At 42.2% G+C, this 17603-nt stretch overlaps 1 protein-coding gene across 2 annotated transcripts in view; it reads right to left on the bottom strand.

Annotated features, from left to right (window-relative positions):
* The window catches only part of LOC121284966 (protein mono-ADP-ribosyltransferase PARP14-like), a 58525-nt gene extending 41183 nt beyond the window's left edge, over window positions 1-17342 (bottom strand). Inside the window, exons 1-7 of one of the 2 annotated variants that reach the window (XM_041200964.1) lie at window positions 16765-17342; window positions 8466-8668; window positions 6848-6902; window positions 6564-6734; window positions 4481-4729; window positions 4057-4293; window positions 1986-3514 (exon numbers count right to left, since the gene is read on the bottom strand). In XM_041200964.1, the coding sequence (XP_041056898.1) occupies window positions 1986-3514; window positions 4057-4293; window positions 4481-4729; window positions 6564-6734; window positions 6848-6902; window positions 8466-8668; window positions 16765-16933 (2613 nt within the window). In that variant the 5' untranslated portion in view covers window positions 16934-17342. The remainder of the gene's footprint in view (window positions 1-1985; window positions 3515-4056; window positions 4294-4480; window positions 4730-6563; window positions 6735-6847; window positions 6903-8465; window positions 8669-16764) is intronic. The other variant, XM_041200965.1, reaches the window with a different exon arrangement.
* Between the last annotated feature and the right edge of the window lie 261 nt (window positions 17343-17603).

Raw genomic sequence — 17603 nt, forward strand, 5'->3', positions numbered from 1 at the left:
TTCCTTGAACGTCAACGTTAACGCACCGCCACGCAATGACAGTCAGTTAGTGCAGTCGGGACGGGGGTGGTGGGTGCGGTGCCTAAAGAGTTAAATATGGGAATGTGACCTCAACACTCCTTTTTTTAACGGTGATGAGGCAGGACACCTAAGTGCCACATTTAAATCGATTACTGACAGGGCATTTTGGGTGCTCGATTTAACATTCACTGCTGCTGAATGTGTTTCCCGGCAGTTGGGCAACCTGGGAGTGAAAGGGAGGTGGGATCGGCTGAATCCATAAACTCCACAGCGCCTTTCTCAGCAGTCTTTGTGGGCCGGGGGAGGAGTGCTGCTCTCAGCCCCTCAAGTAAGACTGAGGCCTTCCCCAGACATCGAAATTGAGGATTATCAAGCGACCCTGGCCGAAGCCTCCAGCCGGATTGCCTACTTGGCCAACTGCTGGGTGGAAAACAGTATATTACAGTGGGGGAGGGAATGGGATGGACAACTCAATGCCCACCACCCCACCCCCACCCCCCTTCCCCAACCCCCTGGAGCAAAGTTGGTGTGCAGCTGACCCGCTATATGCCAGCCCACTGCACACCAGTAAAGCACTGAGGGCAGGCTTAACAGGGCCAGTGTGGGACCTCCAGCCCTGGGAGCGGAGGTTCTGCCCTGGGGAGCTGCCGCCCGCCCCGGCAGTGCCAAGGGCGCATTAGTGTGCGCTGCCAGGTCTGCAAGAGGAGGAGGGAAGAAGGCCAGTGGATCCCCTTGGGAGGGAGGGTTTGGGCAGGTCAGGGAGGTGCACAAGGCTTAAGGCTGTGGATGGGTAAGAAGAAAGCACGTGGGGGGGTGTTCTATGTTAGGGGGTTGTTCTATGTTAGGGGGCCACCCCCAATCAGCAAAGGGCATCCACAAAGATAAAACCCCGCCCTTCCTTCTTCCCCCCCAACTCTCACTTGACTGCCCAAACCAAGGGCAGGATTTTACACGTCGGCAATGGTGGGGGGGGGGGGGGGGGGGGGGGGGGGGGGCACTCACTGACACGTAAAGTGATGCATGGTGACGTCGTGCGGAACTCCTGATGTCATCCCGCCCCATTTAAATTTTCAGGAAGGTGGGGGCACAGCCAAATCAACCGCGTGCCCGCCAACCTGTCAATGCTCAATTGAGGCCATTGACAGAGTCAATTAAGTAATTAATTAAAGGACCTGCCCGTCCAACCTTAAGGTTGACGGGCAGGCCAGGAGTCCTGACGCAAGCTAGAAAAAGCATGAAACCTCATTCACGGACGGGATGAGATTTCATGTAGGTTTTTAAAAATTTTAATAAAGCTTTTATGAAAATTATGGACAAGTCCCAACTCATGTGACCTTGCCACATGAGGGGACATGTTAGGGAAATTTTACTTTTTTATTTTTAGGTCTTTTACATTTTGAGCTGATCTCCCTGAGGCTGCACTTAGCCTCAGGGAGATGAGTGTGCTCTTTCGTGCGCATGCGCAAAAGAGCGCACTCTCGATTTTGGGATTCCCTCCTACCCGCACAGGAAGTGCATAACGTTTCTGTACAGACGTCACACATAAAATGGCACTGTGCCCCCGATTGGGGGCGCTGATCGGAAGCACGATTGTGCACGCCCGCCCCTCAATTTTGTCCCCGACAGGGGGGAAATTCAGCCCCAAGCAGTTTTTGGGATGGGCAACATATTATCAGGGTCAACTGGCTTGGTAACAACCATAAGTGACCCTTAGATATTCATTTAAATATGATGGGTGGGCTGCCGATTTCGGTGCCTTATTTTATGCATCCCCCTACCCCATTGGAAACATGCTACTTCCGCCATTTTAGCCTTCACTTGTGCCCTTCCTACACTGCTATAGATGTTGGGGGCTTGGTATCTAAGTTTATTCAATTATATACTGGGCATAAAAGCTCACCTGACTTTTAGTTTAGCATAATGGTTTGCCAGATGAAGCCATTTCATTGTTCGCGTACACTTACAGGTTTCGGGAGGCTTGATGAATCCTGGGCTGCTTCCTCAGGTTGAATTAACAACATACACCCATGACTTTTAACCTTGACTTGTAGGACATCCTTGTGCTTAGACAGGGCTCTGGCCTCTCCTGGTTTGTTGTAAGTACAGGTTACTGATTGAATCAGTGACAACTTATCTTCAATAGCAGGAACTGCCTCCTTTAAATGCTCTGCTGCACCAGATACTTCCAAACCTGGAGAAGCCATTCTGATATATGATACTATGATGCCTTTGTTTCGGATTTCAGGCAGTTCTGTGAGACTCAAGAAACTTTCCATATAGTCCACCTGCATCAATGAGGCAGGAATATGTTGCACGATCACCTGCTTATTGTCCAGGTAACTATTTATCTTTATTTCAAAATCAGAAACAACATCTGAATATCCTACGATTATTACAGCAGCTTGATTTTTCTCCTCTATGATTGTGCAGCCCACATTTTTTGACTTCAAGTCGAAATTCAAGTCATCAAGGAACTGTTTCCATTTGTCAGCTTTGGCGACGTTGATTTGCTGTGGGGTGAAGTCAATCCTTACTTCCTGGAAAAGTTGCTTTATTTTATCTTCTCCTTTCTTTACATCTGCCTTGACAGCCAAGAGCTCAACAGACTGTTTATGCAGCAATGTGGCCTTGATGCCTTTTTGAATGAAGTGAGTTTGCACAAATTTCTTAAGGTCTAACGATTTGATAAAACCTATCAGGTGTGAAGACTGATTGAGAGGCTTCCTTTCTAACTGGGAATGAAACTCGCTGATGACCTTGTGAACTTGGCCAACTTCCTCCTTCAATCCTGTCAGTTTTAATGCTGGGGGAGTTGTGCTGGTGGATATTTTCACAGAGGGAACAGTATATTTGACATGGCTTTGCACAAATTCCAACTCCTCGAGACTTTCCAATAAAATTTGCTCTTCAACAGTATTCCTTTCAACTTCCAATTCTCTTCTTGCCTTTTCCAATATTTCTTGTAGCTTCCTGGAACTGCCCAAAACTTTATCTTGTTCCCCAACAACGACAATCTTGTTTTCTGTAGAACAGTAAAGAACATCGAAGCCAGGAGCTTTCAATCCTCTGCTTTTGTTCTTGACTTTTTCCCACAAATCTATATCAGTTGGAAAGTCTTTGAAGTGAAACTTGTTGATGAATTTCCAAACTGCCTCTTCAGCATGCTTCTTCCAGTCCTTAGCAACTTTATAGCATAACAATATATCTGCACCAAAAGAAGGCTTCAGAATAAGTTGCTTTGAACTTGGAGAGTCTGCAAAGGTAATGTGACAATAAACATCCTTCGCAATTTCCTCTAACTCTTGTTTATAGAGGCGAGTCTTCTGGATATAGTTTAGCACTGTGGGATTGACGCAAATATCACACTGTTCAGGCTGTTTGATTCTTGGACCATTATTTCCATACAAACATGATTGTAGATCATGGTAATAACGACTAACTGTCAGCTGAAGACCCTTTAAGGAATGTTCCCTTGCAGTAACTCGTCTTAACACTGCAAAAACACAATTGGAAGAAACCAGTTAAGTGAATAGAAATAAATCTATCTATTATCTATCTAGTCTTGTGTCAACTTGCGAAATACTCCAGTCCTGAAGAAAAATCATATTGGTCTCAAAATATTAACTCTGTTTCTCTCTCCACTGATGCTGCCAGGCCTGCTGAGTATTTCCAGCACCTTCAGTTTTTATTTTAGATTTCCAGCATCCACAGTATTTTGTTTTTATTCCAGTCACGTTAGGCAGTTTGTGAAAGCAATTCCATTAAGCTTCAATAGCGAGTTTGCTATTGATTTGGATACCTAAGTCAATTCCAGGATTAAAATTGTGAGGGGAAGAGACAGGAAATAAATTTTCCTGATCTTAACCACTCATTCACCCCATTCTAATGGGCAAGTTGAGTTAAAATAGATAGTTATTATTAAGCTTTAACTTAGAAACAATGTGCTGGAAATGATGGCCAGCAGGAGATAGCCTAAATTTTAATGTTAGAATTTTTGAAATACAATACTTTTGGGAAAAAAATGAAATACTGTACCCTCATGATCTTGAAAATGAACAATAGCTGTCATTGCAACTCTTTTAAAAATGATATCTGTGATTTCCCCACCACCGCTGCGTTTGCTATTTGAAAAGTACAAATCCAGGAAGTCATCGCTTAAATTGGGATGAATTCCTTCTATCTGCACTGAATTTGTCTTGGCCAGACGCTGGGCAGTGATACGATGGTTTTCAAAAGGCTTCTGACGACAGTTCTGCAGAAAGGAGTTGACATCTAAGAAAGCAAGATAAGGAAAAATTCTATATTACTGCATATAGCCACATTAATCACAATCTTTGATACAGGCTTCGGTAAAGCCTTTCATTCAGCCCCACATATCAATCATCTAGGTTTCATTCCCAAACATGCAAATAAATGAATTATTACCTAACGAAAAATTAGAAAAGAATAAAATACCAACCTATATCAGTTTCAAAAGTGACCGCTACTGTTTCACCATCCTGCAAAGGTTCAATATGATGCTGTGTGTTATTGCTGAGGCTGTCAACGTACAGTGAAATATGGTCTAACCTCGAGTTAACATCAAAACCCCTCAGGAGAAATGTTCGGGGTTCATACTTTTCATCTTCTTTATCTTTCTCATATAATTGCACTTTCAGAGTTTTGCCACCCAGCTTGTGCTGCTTTTGTGAAATTATTTTTTCCACGTCTGTAAACATAAACCAGAAAGGCAACACAATCTGTCAGTCAAATATATCTTTGTATGGACGTTGCATCCCTTGTATTTCCCATCACATAAAAATGGTACAAGTCCAACAGCTTGGACAAAATAACTCACTCCATAACCTGAAGTAACAGGCAATAAGTAATAAGTTGTGTTGAAAAAGCTCACAAAAGAATTTTACACAAACTCATCAATCCACTGATAATCAGCACAAGTAGTAAACGAAAGAAAGTTTCCTCATAACTGTCAATCTCAGTCATCAAGCTCTTGAACTTTTATTTTTGTTTGTTCTTTCATGGGATATGGGCATTTCTGGCTAGCCTAACATTTATTGCCTATGCCTAATTGCCCTTAAGAAGGTGGTGTTGAGTCACTTTCTTGAATTGCTGCAGTCTATGTGGTGTAGCTACACCCACAGTGCTGTTAGGAAGGGAGTCCCAGGATTTTGACCCAGTGACAGTGAAGGAATGTGTCTATTGAAAGTGAAAGAAGCTGCATGGTGTGGTCTGTTACTTCAAGAGTCTTACACAAAAAAGGAAATATTGCTTTCTTTCTGGCCTGTTGTTAAAACTGATCTGAGAATGTTGGGCCTGATGCAGAGTGTCAAAAGAGGGAAAATGATCCATCACATATGCCCTCACTTGATGTTATAATAGGGGCAAGTTTTATTGTCCTTTCTCTCTTGTTGCCTAAACATCATAGTAGCTAGCCTAACAGGTTGTGGAAAAGATTATCATGTTTTGTGATTTTTGACTGATTTTTTTTTTTTGCACAAAATGCATTTTGAGACTGAGTTATGTTTAATTGTTGTGCTTTAAAAGGAAAAGATTTGGCAAAGACTTAAAAAGAAATAGCCAAAAGCAAAGGATATTGAACAACATGTATTAAAGCTAGATGAGCCAGGTTACCAAATGTTACAACTCACCTTCCATCTGAAACTGATACATTAAGGATCTTTTGTCTCACCCCAGGCCCATTGGCCAGGACGACCAGGGATATAAAGCCATTCACCATCTCACCTCAAGTGGTGAAACAAATGCGCATTCAAATGACACCTGAATCCAGAAATGGTTCAGGCCTCCCGACATCAGCTGACATTGTAACAGTTGCAGGCAGTCAAAGATCTCTCCCCTCTCCATCCCATGCCCCACTACCCCATTAATGTGTAATTTAGGTCATAGGGGGCTTTATGGTTACGCCCCTAAGTTATACTATCATATAAATTAGACATTGGGCTGTACAGACACATTCCTCAATGCAAGACACTCACAAAACTGAGTGACCAGGATTACTGTACTTGTGAGATTGCTTAAGATAGACCCAGAACTTGAAACGGTGGTGAACAACACAGGACACAATCTACTGGGTTTTTACAAATCGTGGGAAGTGAGATTAATCTATGCTTCTGAAAATGTGTAATCTCTGCTTGAAAGGATGGCATTCCCTCAATCCTTTCTTTCTCAGTCTCTCTGTGTTTTTCTCTGGCTTCATCTTTTAAAACAGGGACTTAAAATGAGAAATACATTAGAGTCCAGCACTGAGGATGTGTAGCCTTTTGCTAGATAAAGTATGTGTCGTATAATGCAGAGAGTATCAATACTTTTACTGAAACATCTGAAACCTTGTCTCATTTGTGTCATACAAGCTAAAGTCTAAGAATTCCTGTGCGCAATACTAGCACACCAATGCTCAACAAAGTAATGGTATATGAAGTGGCAGGTGTAGAATGCAGTTATTTCTACGCTGGTATAATTTTCATTCCTGCCACATATTCTCATTCTTTCCCTCTGATGCTATAGTTAATGATATAAACATTTACCATCACTGCTTGGACAGGTCACAAGCCAAGAGCTGTCATCGTGTTCAGAGATTCCCACATCTGATACAAATCTTTCAATGTACATTAAAACAACATCTGTATCAACAGGATCGTCACTGCTAACCAGCAGCTGGCTGGAATGGCTTTCCTCTCTCCCGGAAGACTCGAAAACCGAAAGCGAGAAATGTACACATGAAGGGCACTTCCCTCTTCAGGTAACAATTTTGAAACGTACTGAGAGCCATGGCAGGATGTATTTGGTTTTGCAGAAACAAAATCTGTACCTGACTCTTCCACTGCGCCTGGGGATCCTTGATTGTGAAATTCCTTCGCTGGACTCTGCATTAGAAAAGCAGGAAAAGAGTACTTCGTACAAAAGTTTGCTAAGTTGCTCTGGACAAAGTAGTGGTGCATTAGATGTGGAATGAATGAAAGTTAAGAACATAAATAAGACAAAAAAGCAATCAATTTACTTGCCATTTTTCTGCAAATTCTCTCTCCTACCCTGAATGTTTTGGCTCATGCTGAGGTAATGTTCCAACACAGAGTTGTATCTGTGATAGTCATTTTTCTTTATGCATGAGGATAGATAGGCACTGTCACCAGCTAATTGACTGTTCAAGCTGTTGCAGGTAAGTCTATTCCTATTCTCTTCCAATAGCATAATATTCAGCCTCATAGTCAGTCTCACTGAATAGTGACCAGGGATCAATATTGTAACAGATTTTTCCCTTTTAAGTACATGTGTGGGAAATCTAATTTTGGCACTAAACTGTTCTCCAAGGTGAGATCTGCAGAGTCAACACAGACCAGGACCTGAATCTGGAACTTTCTGGTCTGCTTAGCTTAGCATTATACCACTCAGAACCTTTACCCATTAGGAATTTACCATCTTTTTAAGGAAAACCAATCTGAGTACCAAATACAGCATAACCTCTTCAGTCTGGAAAGCTTGGAACCAAGTCATTTCTGGATTTTGGAAACTTCTGGATTATAGAATGACATTATAATACCTAATCACAAGTGTGTGAACCAGAATACAACATAGATCTAAATTTTACTTGACACATAAAACAATGATAAATGTTATAAAGTACCAATAAAAAAGATTAAAGTGGCTGATCGACAACAGCAAAGGGCAGCTAATTCCAGGTCCTGTGTGTTGTCCAGTCTGCTGGTTGATGGGATTGTACTATACCCTGGGACTGCCCAAGTCTGTTCAAAGGCAATGTTGCAAAAGGAGAGGAGGAGGAGACAAAGAGAGAGGTCAGAAAGTGAAAGAGAGAGAAAGAGACAGTGAGAGAAAGACAGGCAGAGCCAGAGAGAGAAATCAAGAGAGAGATAGAGAAATAGACTGACAGAGAGAAAGAGACCAACAGAGACAGGGAGAGAGAGAGAGAGAGAGAGAGAGTCAGACTAAGAGACAAAGAGAAATGGAAAAAGAGATCGAGAGAGAGAGAGAGAGAGACTGAGAAATCGGAATAGAGAGAGATGGAGAAGTAGACCAACAGATAGAGACAGAGACAGAAATAATGTAGAGAGAGAGATCAAGTTGCTTATAACCTCAACCTGCATTTTCCCACAATGTACCCTAATAACCTTCCAACAATGAGATCAAGTGGCAGATTGTCTGGCTTCAACTGTGACAGGATTTATGTTCATGCTTAAAACTTATGTTTAAATTCTTTGTCATGATTTCTTGGACAGCTGGACAGTTAAAATTTCTGAGATCAGTTTTACTTACAATCCTGCAGTTGCATCTTTAAATGTGTATCAGCAAAATGAGACACAATTGCCTTTGTACTATTTAAAAGTAGCCCATCTTGTCAAACCCATTTAATAGAAAACAGCATGGCAGAAAGAATAAATAATGGCCATGTATTTACATCAGTAGTGACTTACCTGGTCATTTTCATTGTGTTTTTGTGAACTGGTCAACAATTGATTTTGTTCTATTGCTGGCTCTTTGTAGGAGTCTGCGGCCACTCTAATTGTGCTCACGGAACTTCCTCCACTACTGTCCCAGAGTGTAACCCGAAGCTGGACTGGCTCTGGGCCCAATAGCTGCACTGGGTGGAACTCCTTCTTCACTACGTTTTTCTGCACTGTTAATACAGAACAAATAGGAATCATTTCTGCTCAGGATTTGGTAAGAATAGCCTCCCATTATCCTTTAACAATGTCTTACTACTTCCAATGACAATCATCAAGCTGAAGGTTATCAGCTTTCTAATTATATTTATTCACTAAAATATGTTTGCATAATTTTCCAACCAAAATCACACTATTTAAAGCCAAGCTACTTTAGGGCCTAAACATTACCAGCATTGAGCTAGCAAGCGGGAATAACATTTGTGCCATCTAGATGTCAAGAAAAGGCCATCTCAAATACGAAAACGCCAGCTTGCTTTCCTTAAACTTCATCAATAGCATCATTGCCAATCAATCCAATGGCAATGCCCATGATATCACCAGTAGCCAGAAGCTTAACTGCACCAGTGATATCCTGTCTTCAAGAGCAGCAAATGAGCCTAGTGTCAAGGTACCAATTAGGCAGTTTGCTTTCTCCTGGATGATGTTAAGCTTCTTGAGTCATATAGCAGCTGTACCATCCAGGGGAATGGTGAGCATTCAATTCAACTCCTCATTTGAGCCTTTAGACGGTGGAGAGGTTTTTGAGGGATCAAGAAGGTAGGGATCATTGTAAGGTTCCCTGTCTTGGGCCAGACTGTGCTTAAAACTAATAGTGAGGCTAACAGCATTCACTGTTATTTATTTGCAATCCAAACAAAAACTTCTAGCAACTGCAATCTGAGAGTTGCTATCCAAAATGCTTTGCTTCTCCAAAAGCTTCTCAAAACAGCATCTCGTTGTCCGATTCAAATACACTGGACAGCATCATGTTGCTGTATTTACCTCACACAAGTGGACTAAACACACCCAAAAAAGTTAGAGCTTGTTCATATCTGTCTAAACACCCTTGCAACAGCATTGTAACAACAACTTATAATTATACAGCACTTTTAACATAATGAAACATCCCAAGGTGCTTCATCGGAGCATTATAAAACAACATATGTCATCGACCCTTATAAGGAAAAAATAGGTTAGATGACCAAAAGCCTGTTCAAGAAGGTAGGTTTTAAGGAGTGTCTTAAAGGAGGAAAGTGAGATAGTGAGGCAGAGAGGCACAGGGAAGGTATTCCAGAGTTTGGGGCCTAGACAACTGAAGGTGCAGCCATCAACTAAGGAGAAATTATAAACCAGGATGCACTAGAGGCCAGAATTAGGGAGGCACAGGTATCTTGGAGGGTTGTGGGGCTGGATGAGATCACAGAAATATGGAGGGATAGGCCACAGAGGGATTTCAAAGCAAGGAAATTAAGATGTTGCTTGACTGGGAGTTAATGGAGGTTAATGGAAGTCAGCAAACACAGGGGAGTTAGGGGAATGGACTTAGTGTGAGTTCTCCTTGAATTGCCACAGTCCTTCTGTTTCTGGAGCTCCCACAAGTTTGAAAGCTAGGGATTTGAGGATTTTACCCCAAGTCAGAATGATGTGCGACTTGTATGGAAAATTGGAGGTGATGGTAGTCCAATGATCCTACTGCCTCTTGTAAAGCTTGAAGGGTTGGGAGATACTCTTGAAGGAAGTTTGGTGAGGTGCTGCAGTGCAATCTGTTGCTAGTACAGGTTGCAGTCGCAGTACCCTGGTGCTGGAGGGAATAGATATTGGGCCAGGTTTTGCTTTGAGCAGTGAATGAATAGCACAGTTACTAATTGATTTTCTATGGGCTTTTGCACAACATGTTCTTGTCAGCCAACCAGCTAAGCACAGCACCCTCCACAAGGCATCTGAGACCTGTGGGAGCAAAGCAAGCAAAGGTGTGTGTCCTTAACCAATCAAATTGAAGAATCATTGATCCTGAACCAGGAAGTGTAAGTTGGAATGGATAATTCCTTGGGGCATTTCATTATGTTAGTGATGCTATATAAATATAAGTTGTTTTTGTTGAGAAGGCCCACCATTTCCTTCTCAGAACAACAATGGGCATGCAACAAAATGTGGCTATATAGCATCACCCACACCCTAAAAATCAAAATGTTTCTAAAAGATAACGGAAGAAAAGATCATTTCAAAGCCTTTTCAATCTTCAACTTTTCAGCACAAGTCCGGCACACTTAACAATGCGATTTCCCAAAATACACTGTTGCACACACTATGCTCCAGCATCCTCAAAAATAAAGCAGCACCACATAGGCACATAGACAGTTTTTAAAAATTCATTCATGGGATGTGGCTGTCACTGTCTAGGCCAGCATTTATTGCCCCTGTTCAGAAAGCATTTAGGAGTCAACTGCATTGCTATGGGTCTGGAATCACATGTAGGCAGGTAAGAACAGCAGATTTCCTTCCCTAAAGGACATTAGTGAACCAGATGGGTTTTTACAACAATGGTTTCATGATGATCATTAGACTTTTAATTCTAGATTTTTATTGAATTCAAATTCCACCATCTGCTACGCTGGGATTCAAACCTGGGTCCCCAGAACGTTACCCTCGTCCAGGGACAATACCACTATGTTATCGCCTCCCCAAAAAATGGTCTATGTCATGTGCCAAGTTCATACTGTGGCATGTGTCAAATGTGTGCTGTTCCATGTATCAAGCACTTACTTGGGCAGATAATGATGCTTCAGGTTTCAATCACTTTCTGTGTAAGCAATTTAACCAGTCACAACATGCATCAATTTCTGTATCAGCTCCAGATATATTTTGACAATGCCAGACCATCATTGGGCTGGAATTTGGCGGTGGTAGAAGGTGGACTGAGCAGCCGAGTTCTGGAAATGTCCATGCCATACTTTCATGGTCGCAAGGTATTAATATAATAGCATAAAGTAAAATATTAAACTGATTCTCAATTAGCAAACCTCAAGGAGGAAAGCAATTAGAAGAATCGTATTTTCCTGTGGAGAGTTGCTTCCAGGAAGATTTCAAGTTATGCATTCCAAATTAAAGCACTCACTGTGTGAAAAAAAATTCTCCTCATCCCCTCCTGGATTTTTTTTTGCCAATTATCTTAAATCTGTATCCAGTGGTTAACAACCCATCCCCTAGTAGAACCACTTTCTGCTTACTGCTTATCTGCTCTATCAAAACATTAATGAATTGTGCAACAACTTGCATCAATAGTTACAGCTGTTACGTCACTGCTCATGAATGTGAAAGCAAAATATAGATAAGAGATGACCAAATACCTTTAGAAAACAGTGTTTAGAACGATATTTGCTAATAAGAGTGTAGCATAACCAGGGGAATTCACTGGGGGAATTTTGCAACATTGTAAACGCTCCTGTTCCTGGTTGTAACCTCTATCCTGTCACCATCAAAGATATATGCACATGAACCCACAGGTTACTTTGTCCCTGCACTCTCAGTAATTGTGGCAAATTAAGGCCATATTGCATCTCCCAATCCCTTCAGTCAAATACATCACCTCACACTTCCCTGCATTAAATTCCATCTGTCACTTGTCTGCCCATTCAGCTAGAATGCCTGTGTTGCAATTGATTGGTATCATCCTCAATGTTCGTGAGGATCCTCCAAATTTGGTATCATCGGCAAATTTTGAAATTTTACTTTGCATTTCAGTAACTAAATCACCTGCCAAAGTCAATGGTGTTTAGAATGGCTCGCCAGCGCTGAACTCGCCGCGACGGGGCCATAGAATTTCGGCCATAGACTGAGAAAGCAGCCTGGGACTGATAGCGGACTCGGCACATTTGGGCAGGAGTCATGTATGATTTTCTGACCGTCAGTTAAATGGTCAGATTATTGTGAACAGCAACACCTGCATTTCCAAAATTCACTTCCAGAAAGCATGGTCCCTAACATAAAGTCAACTCCTACCACCATAAAGTAGAGTACCAATCTACAGTGTTTAACGCAAAAGCTTTATGCACAGACCTAAATACACTGATCAGAACATATTTGGAGTCTCCTGTGGTCAGGTCTGATTCGCACTCTACAAAAAGAGACAAACGTACTGAGATGGGTTTTAAAGTAGCAGTAAGATTGAGCACTGTACCTGTCCTAATGTACCCACAACTCTTTTTTTGTAGCATGTAAAGGGGATGAGTTACGGGAAAGAATTTAGACAAGATAAAGTCTAGGAAGAAGGCAGGACCTCTTCAAGGTTTATAAAATATTAAATGCTATAGATAAAGACAACCCAGAATATTCAAAGTAAGTTCAGGAGGTTGGACCAGATAAATTTAAATTGGTGAAAAGTAGATTTGAAACTGATTTTAAGAAGAATTTTTTATTCAAAAGAGTATTCAGAATAATCTGTCAGACCGCTATTAAACAAGGAGAGTCATTGAAAATGCAGTTGGATGGTAAAGTGGGAAAAGGTACAAAAGGTGACTGAGTGAAGTTACATTTTATTGTTCATTTCTATTGCTACCTATTTATAATAGTGTTATGATGTGGCAGATGATGTGTGCCAGGTGGATCAAATCCATGACGGAAACTTGATGGTGCTTTCACAACGGTTTTGCAATTTGTATTTATTTCAAGATGTGTGCACTGAATTCAGAAGTAATAAGTCCATCAAGACTTTTAGAGATACTTTAAAAAACTAAATTAAAATACGTATTAACAAAAGAAAAGATTTCAAGCACATACATAGGCCTACAAATACTACTATAATAACGCCTAAAATCCTAATTAATCCGACTCCCAGTTACACCCTCTTTAGGGCAACGGTCCAAACATAGGTTTTAGATTTTAAACAGATCCAGCAAATTAACACAATACCCTGGACAGTGGAATTCCTGATGACTTTTTCCCAGCTTCAATTTGGTAGACATCAAACTTCCGCACAAGTAATGGAAGCTTCATTAAGGCTATTTCACACACATCTGTTAGATCTCACAATGCTTTCTCCTGACACAGAGGCCAGAGTTTTACCTTGTGTGTGCGGGTGCACCTCTGACATGCCCGAACGCAATACGATGGCAATGACGTTGGGGGTGCATCCCGCATCATCGCGCGTTCAGCAGATGCGCGCCGGAGTCGGTTGCATGCCTACCGATAATTGAAAGGCCTATTAAGGCCATTAACAAGGTAAGTAATTGGAAATTTATGCTGCCCGCTCAACCTAATGGTTGGCGGGCAGGCAAGAAGGCCAAGCGGCCTTTACATTTTTTAGGAAACCCCATCCATGAGCGGGATGAGGTTTCCTAAATCAAATACAATTTAAATAAAAACTTTATTTTGAATCTAAAAACATGTCCCATCTCATGTGACACAGTCACATGAGGGGACATGTTTCATTAAATTTTTATTGCCTTTAATAATTTTTTTAATAAGCCCTTCAATCTACCTGAGGCAGCTCCGTGCCTCAGGGAGATTAAAGTGCTCTTTTGCCCACATGCATGAACTGCACACCAGGCCCGTTCTCCCTCCTTCCCCCACCCGCACACAGGTAGTGCTCAGCGCTGTCGCTCACGACCCACAGAGGGAGGGTCTTATTTGGCCTGCCCATGTGAAATCGCAGTGCAGAGCTGATTGCGGGTTGCTGGTGGCTTCCCAACCACCCCCACCCGCTCTTGCCAAGCCTGCCTGACGAGGGAAAAATTCTAGCCATAGCGTCATGCTCCTATATTTCTCTCTTCTAATATGTAAATTTAATTGTTTTATATGCCTTTGAAACCGTATCATCCTAACAATATAAAAACTTTCATGGTGCTACTATTTTTTGTCAGTAACCTTTGGGAAAAATAAACACATTCCTTAACCTTGCTTATATGGCTATTTGTAAACACACTAAGATTCCTTTGAAATCCAAATCTCCCTTCATCTATCTAAAAATGCAAATTCCTTTCACACGTCACAGTCTAAGCCAACATCCATGGCTATCCATTAGCATTTCAAGCACCTAGCTTCTTGTGATGAGTCAGTCTGCAGTCTACCTGACTCTCAATGTAATTACATCACACACAGGCATACCTAACTATACTTAATCCCCAAAAACCTACTTTACAATAAACCAGAAAAAATTATGAAAATTATTATACCTTCGTGACAAATGATTTAGGCCTGAATTTTTAGATGATACATCCAAAGAGTTGGTGGGGAACACATTCCCGCTGACTCCGACAGCCCCGCTGTCATTTCACACTCTAACGAGCATTGATTAGCATAAGGCAGGACTTCCGCCCCTCACTTGGGAGGAAGTCCTGCCTTGGAGAGCTACTGGCCAGTTTGATTGGCCTGCAGCTCTCCAGTCTCTCCAGCACTGCAGTGGTTGGAAGAGGCACCGCACTGAGCGGCCTGAGACTAAGTCCCAAGAACCGGAGAAAAAGTTGTGTCGGGGACCCAGGTTGGAGAGAGTAGGAAGGCCTGAGGGATTGCGAGGGGGCAATCAGGGTCTCAGGGGATAGGCCAGCGGGGTGGCAGGGAGGCCTGGAGGTCACTGGACCTTAAAGGAAGGGCACCCCAAATCAGAAGGTGGCTTCTGTTGGAGGTTCCCCACCTACCCTCCCTTGCATGAGATCAAACTTTCTTTATTTCCAGGTTCTCTCCAAGGTTTCATCCGCCCACCAGCCTCAACTGGAGCAACGGTGGGCTTCCCATCTGAGGCCCTGACTGTCCCAGTGTAAAATCGCTACCAGATCAGGGCAGGTGGGAACCCAGAGGGAATCCCATTCGTCCAATTTTGCACTCCCTCCACCTCAGAACCTGCCGGGGTGGGAGCTGGGGAGTGTAAGACTGGCCAGAGCGTAGACAATATGTGGTACACGGTACAGCTAGAAGGTTTTGCCCGTGAGGTTACTGGCAGCAATTATGTGTTCCAGGAAAACAAAAGATAACCTTGGCATTCATATTCAAATACTTTTAGTCTCCTCTTACCCTGAATTTTATATATTTATATTTGGAGGAGTTGCTTGACAGTAAGATTAGTATTATGTATTGGCTCCTTGCTGGTGAATTCAATCAAAACATAAATCAAGTCGCTCCTCTAACAGGCTAGCAATTTGCAATATCCCATTTTACACTCGAATAGGAAATTTAAAACCTGTTTTATGGTAAGGGTTACCTGTAGCCAGCCGCTAATTATCGGCACCAAGAAACACACCCTTTCTTGTGCACTTCCTATCAATAACCAGAAAGAGGCATAAGTTATCACAAGATATAGTTGAATCTTGGGATACTTCACAGTTGACTTCACTACCAATCCCACAGAGGGAAAAGGAAAGGCGTTCACTGACAGAATGTAAGAAGATTCAGATATGAGTTAAAAGGGTGAGCAGAAAGACATCCGGAAGCAGGCAGAGTAACAGAGGCAAATCATAATAAGTTAAAAAAAAAGTCCATACCGTAACAGGAACAGGAGTAGGCTCTTCAGCTCCTCAAGACTGTCCGACCATTCAATTAGATCATGCCTGATCGGTACATCAGTCCTCTTTACCCATGTTTGCTCCTTATATATATCTTATACATCCACACCTAACAAAAATCTAGCAATCTCAGTCTTGAAAGCTTGAACTGACTTTTAGGGGGTGAAAGTTTCAGATTTTTACCAAATGTTGTGTGAAGTTCTTCTCAGTTTCGCTTCTGAATGGTTTGGTTCTAATTTTACGATGATGCCCCCTTGTGGATTCCCCACACACACACTGAATGATTACTCACTCAAAGTAACCAGATCTGCTCTGCTTTCAGGTGCACATTCCCAGTGGCTGTCTGGAATCAGTGAATGTACGGTTCAAATTAAACATCACAGTGATGGTGCTGACTGGTTTCGGTAGAAGTCAGATAAACTGTATATGATTTCAAAGGGTAAATTCCCTGAACATACTCTCCAAGTGAGAGATGGGCCCGAAGGGAACCACAACGCCGATTCACTCAGCGTAAGAGCCCTCTTACCCTCAAAAAGTTTGCCCTCAAAAACCCAATCTACGTTGCAATGGTCCAACTGAATTGCTGGAACTAACAGTTAAAAATAATGGCACAAAGCTGTCTTAATGTTCCGTCCCAGAACAGTGGCGGCAGTGAAAGTGCAGCATTCTCAACAGAGCTTTAACATAATAAAGTGCTCATTGTTGGAAAATAGCACTCACTGAATGTTCAAATTTTCTACACCAGTACAAACCGGATGAGGCTCTAAATTTCTTTAATCGGGATAAATTCTTACCTTCTTCATTTTTAAAATATACGAGGAACTTCCCCTGCTCTTGGTGTGCTCTGATCTCACACTCTCCTCCACCAGATTTCTTTTTGCTTTGGAAATAAATGGCTAATTTACTTTTGACAGAGTTCAGCTGGACTGGCAGACCTTCTACCAACACGGGGAATCCGGCCATCTCTTGGCTTTCCACAGCTGGGAACAAAGTTTCAGCCCTCGGCTTCTATCGGTCCTCGGGACCGGGTCAGACTTTTTTTTAGTGGGGGAGCGTGAGTGTCCGACTGACAGCTCAATGGGTGAGATCGACCTCCCTTCAAAGCGCTTGGATTTTGCTGCTAAACATTGTCCGAAAATATGCTTCCGTGTCTACTGCCCATCTAATATCGAAAGTGAAAGATTACAAAGATTATCTTGCACTTTGAAACATAACACTATAGATCACAAACATCGCAGTTGTTTCCAAATAATCTTTTCAGGCCATCCTAGAAATTGCCCGATCTGCTCAGGCTCTGGTTCACCCATCAGAGGAATGGGTGTATTATTGACCCCTGCCTGGTTGTCAAACGATTGTTCACGCCGGCCGGTTGCCCATGTTACTCGAGGAGTCGAAACTCAACAACAACAACTTGCATTTATATAGCATATTTAATGTGGAAGAAATCTCCCAATGTGGTTCACAGGTATGTTGACAAATAAAATTTGACACTGAGTCACTTTCTTGGGAGATGGCCGCAAAATGTTGCCAAAGAGGTAGGTTTAAGCTAAGAGCGAGAGGGCAGAGGAGGTTTAGGAAGAGAATAAAGGCTTAGGCAGCTGAAGATACAACTGCTGGGGTTGCCAACTGTGAT

Source organism: Carcharodon carcharias, chromosome 12, assembly GCF_017639515.1.
Source record: "Carcharodon carcharias isolate sCarCar2 chromosome 12, sCarCar2.pri, whole genome shotgun sequence".
Lineage (NCBI taxonomy): Eukaryota > Metazoa > Chordata > Chondrichthyes > Lamniformes > Lamnidae > Carcharodon > Carcharodon carcharias.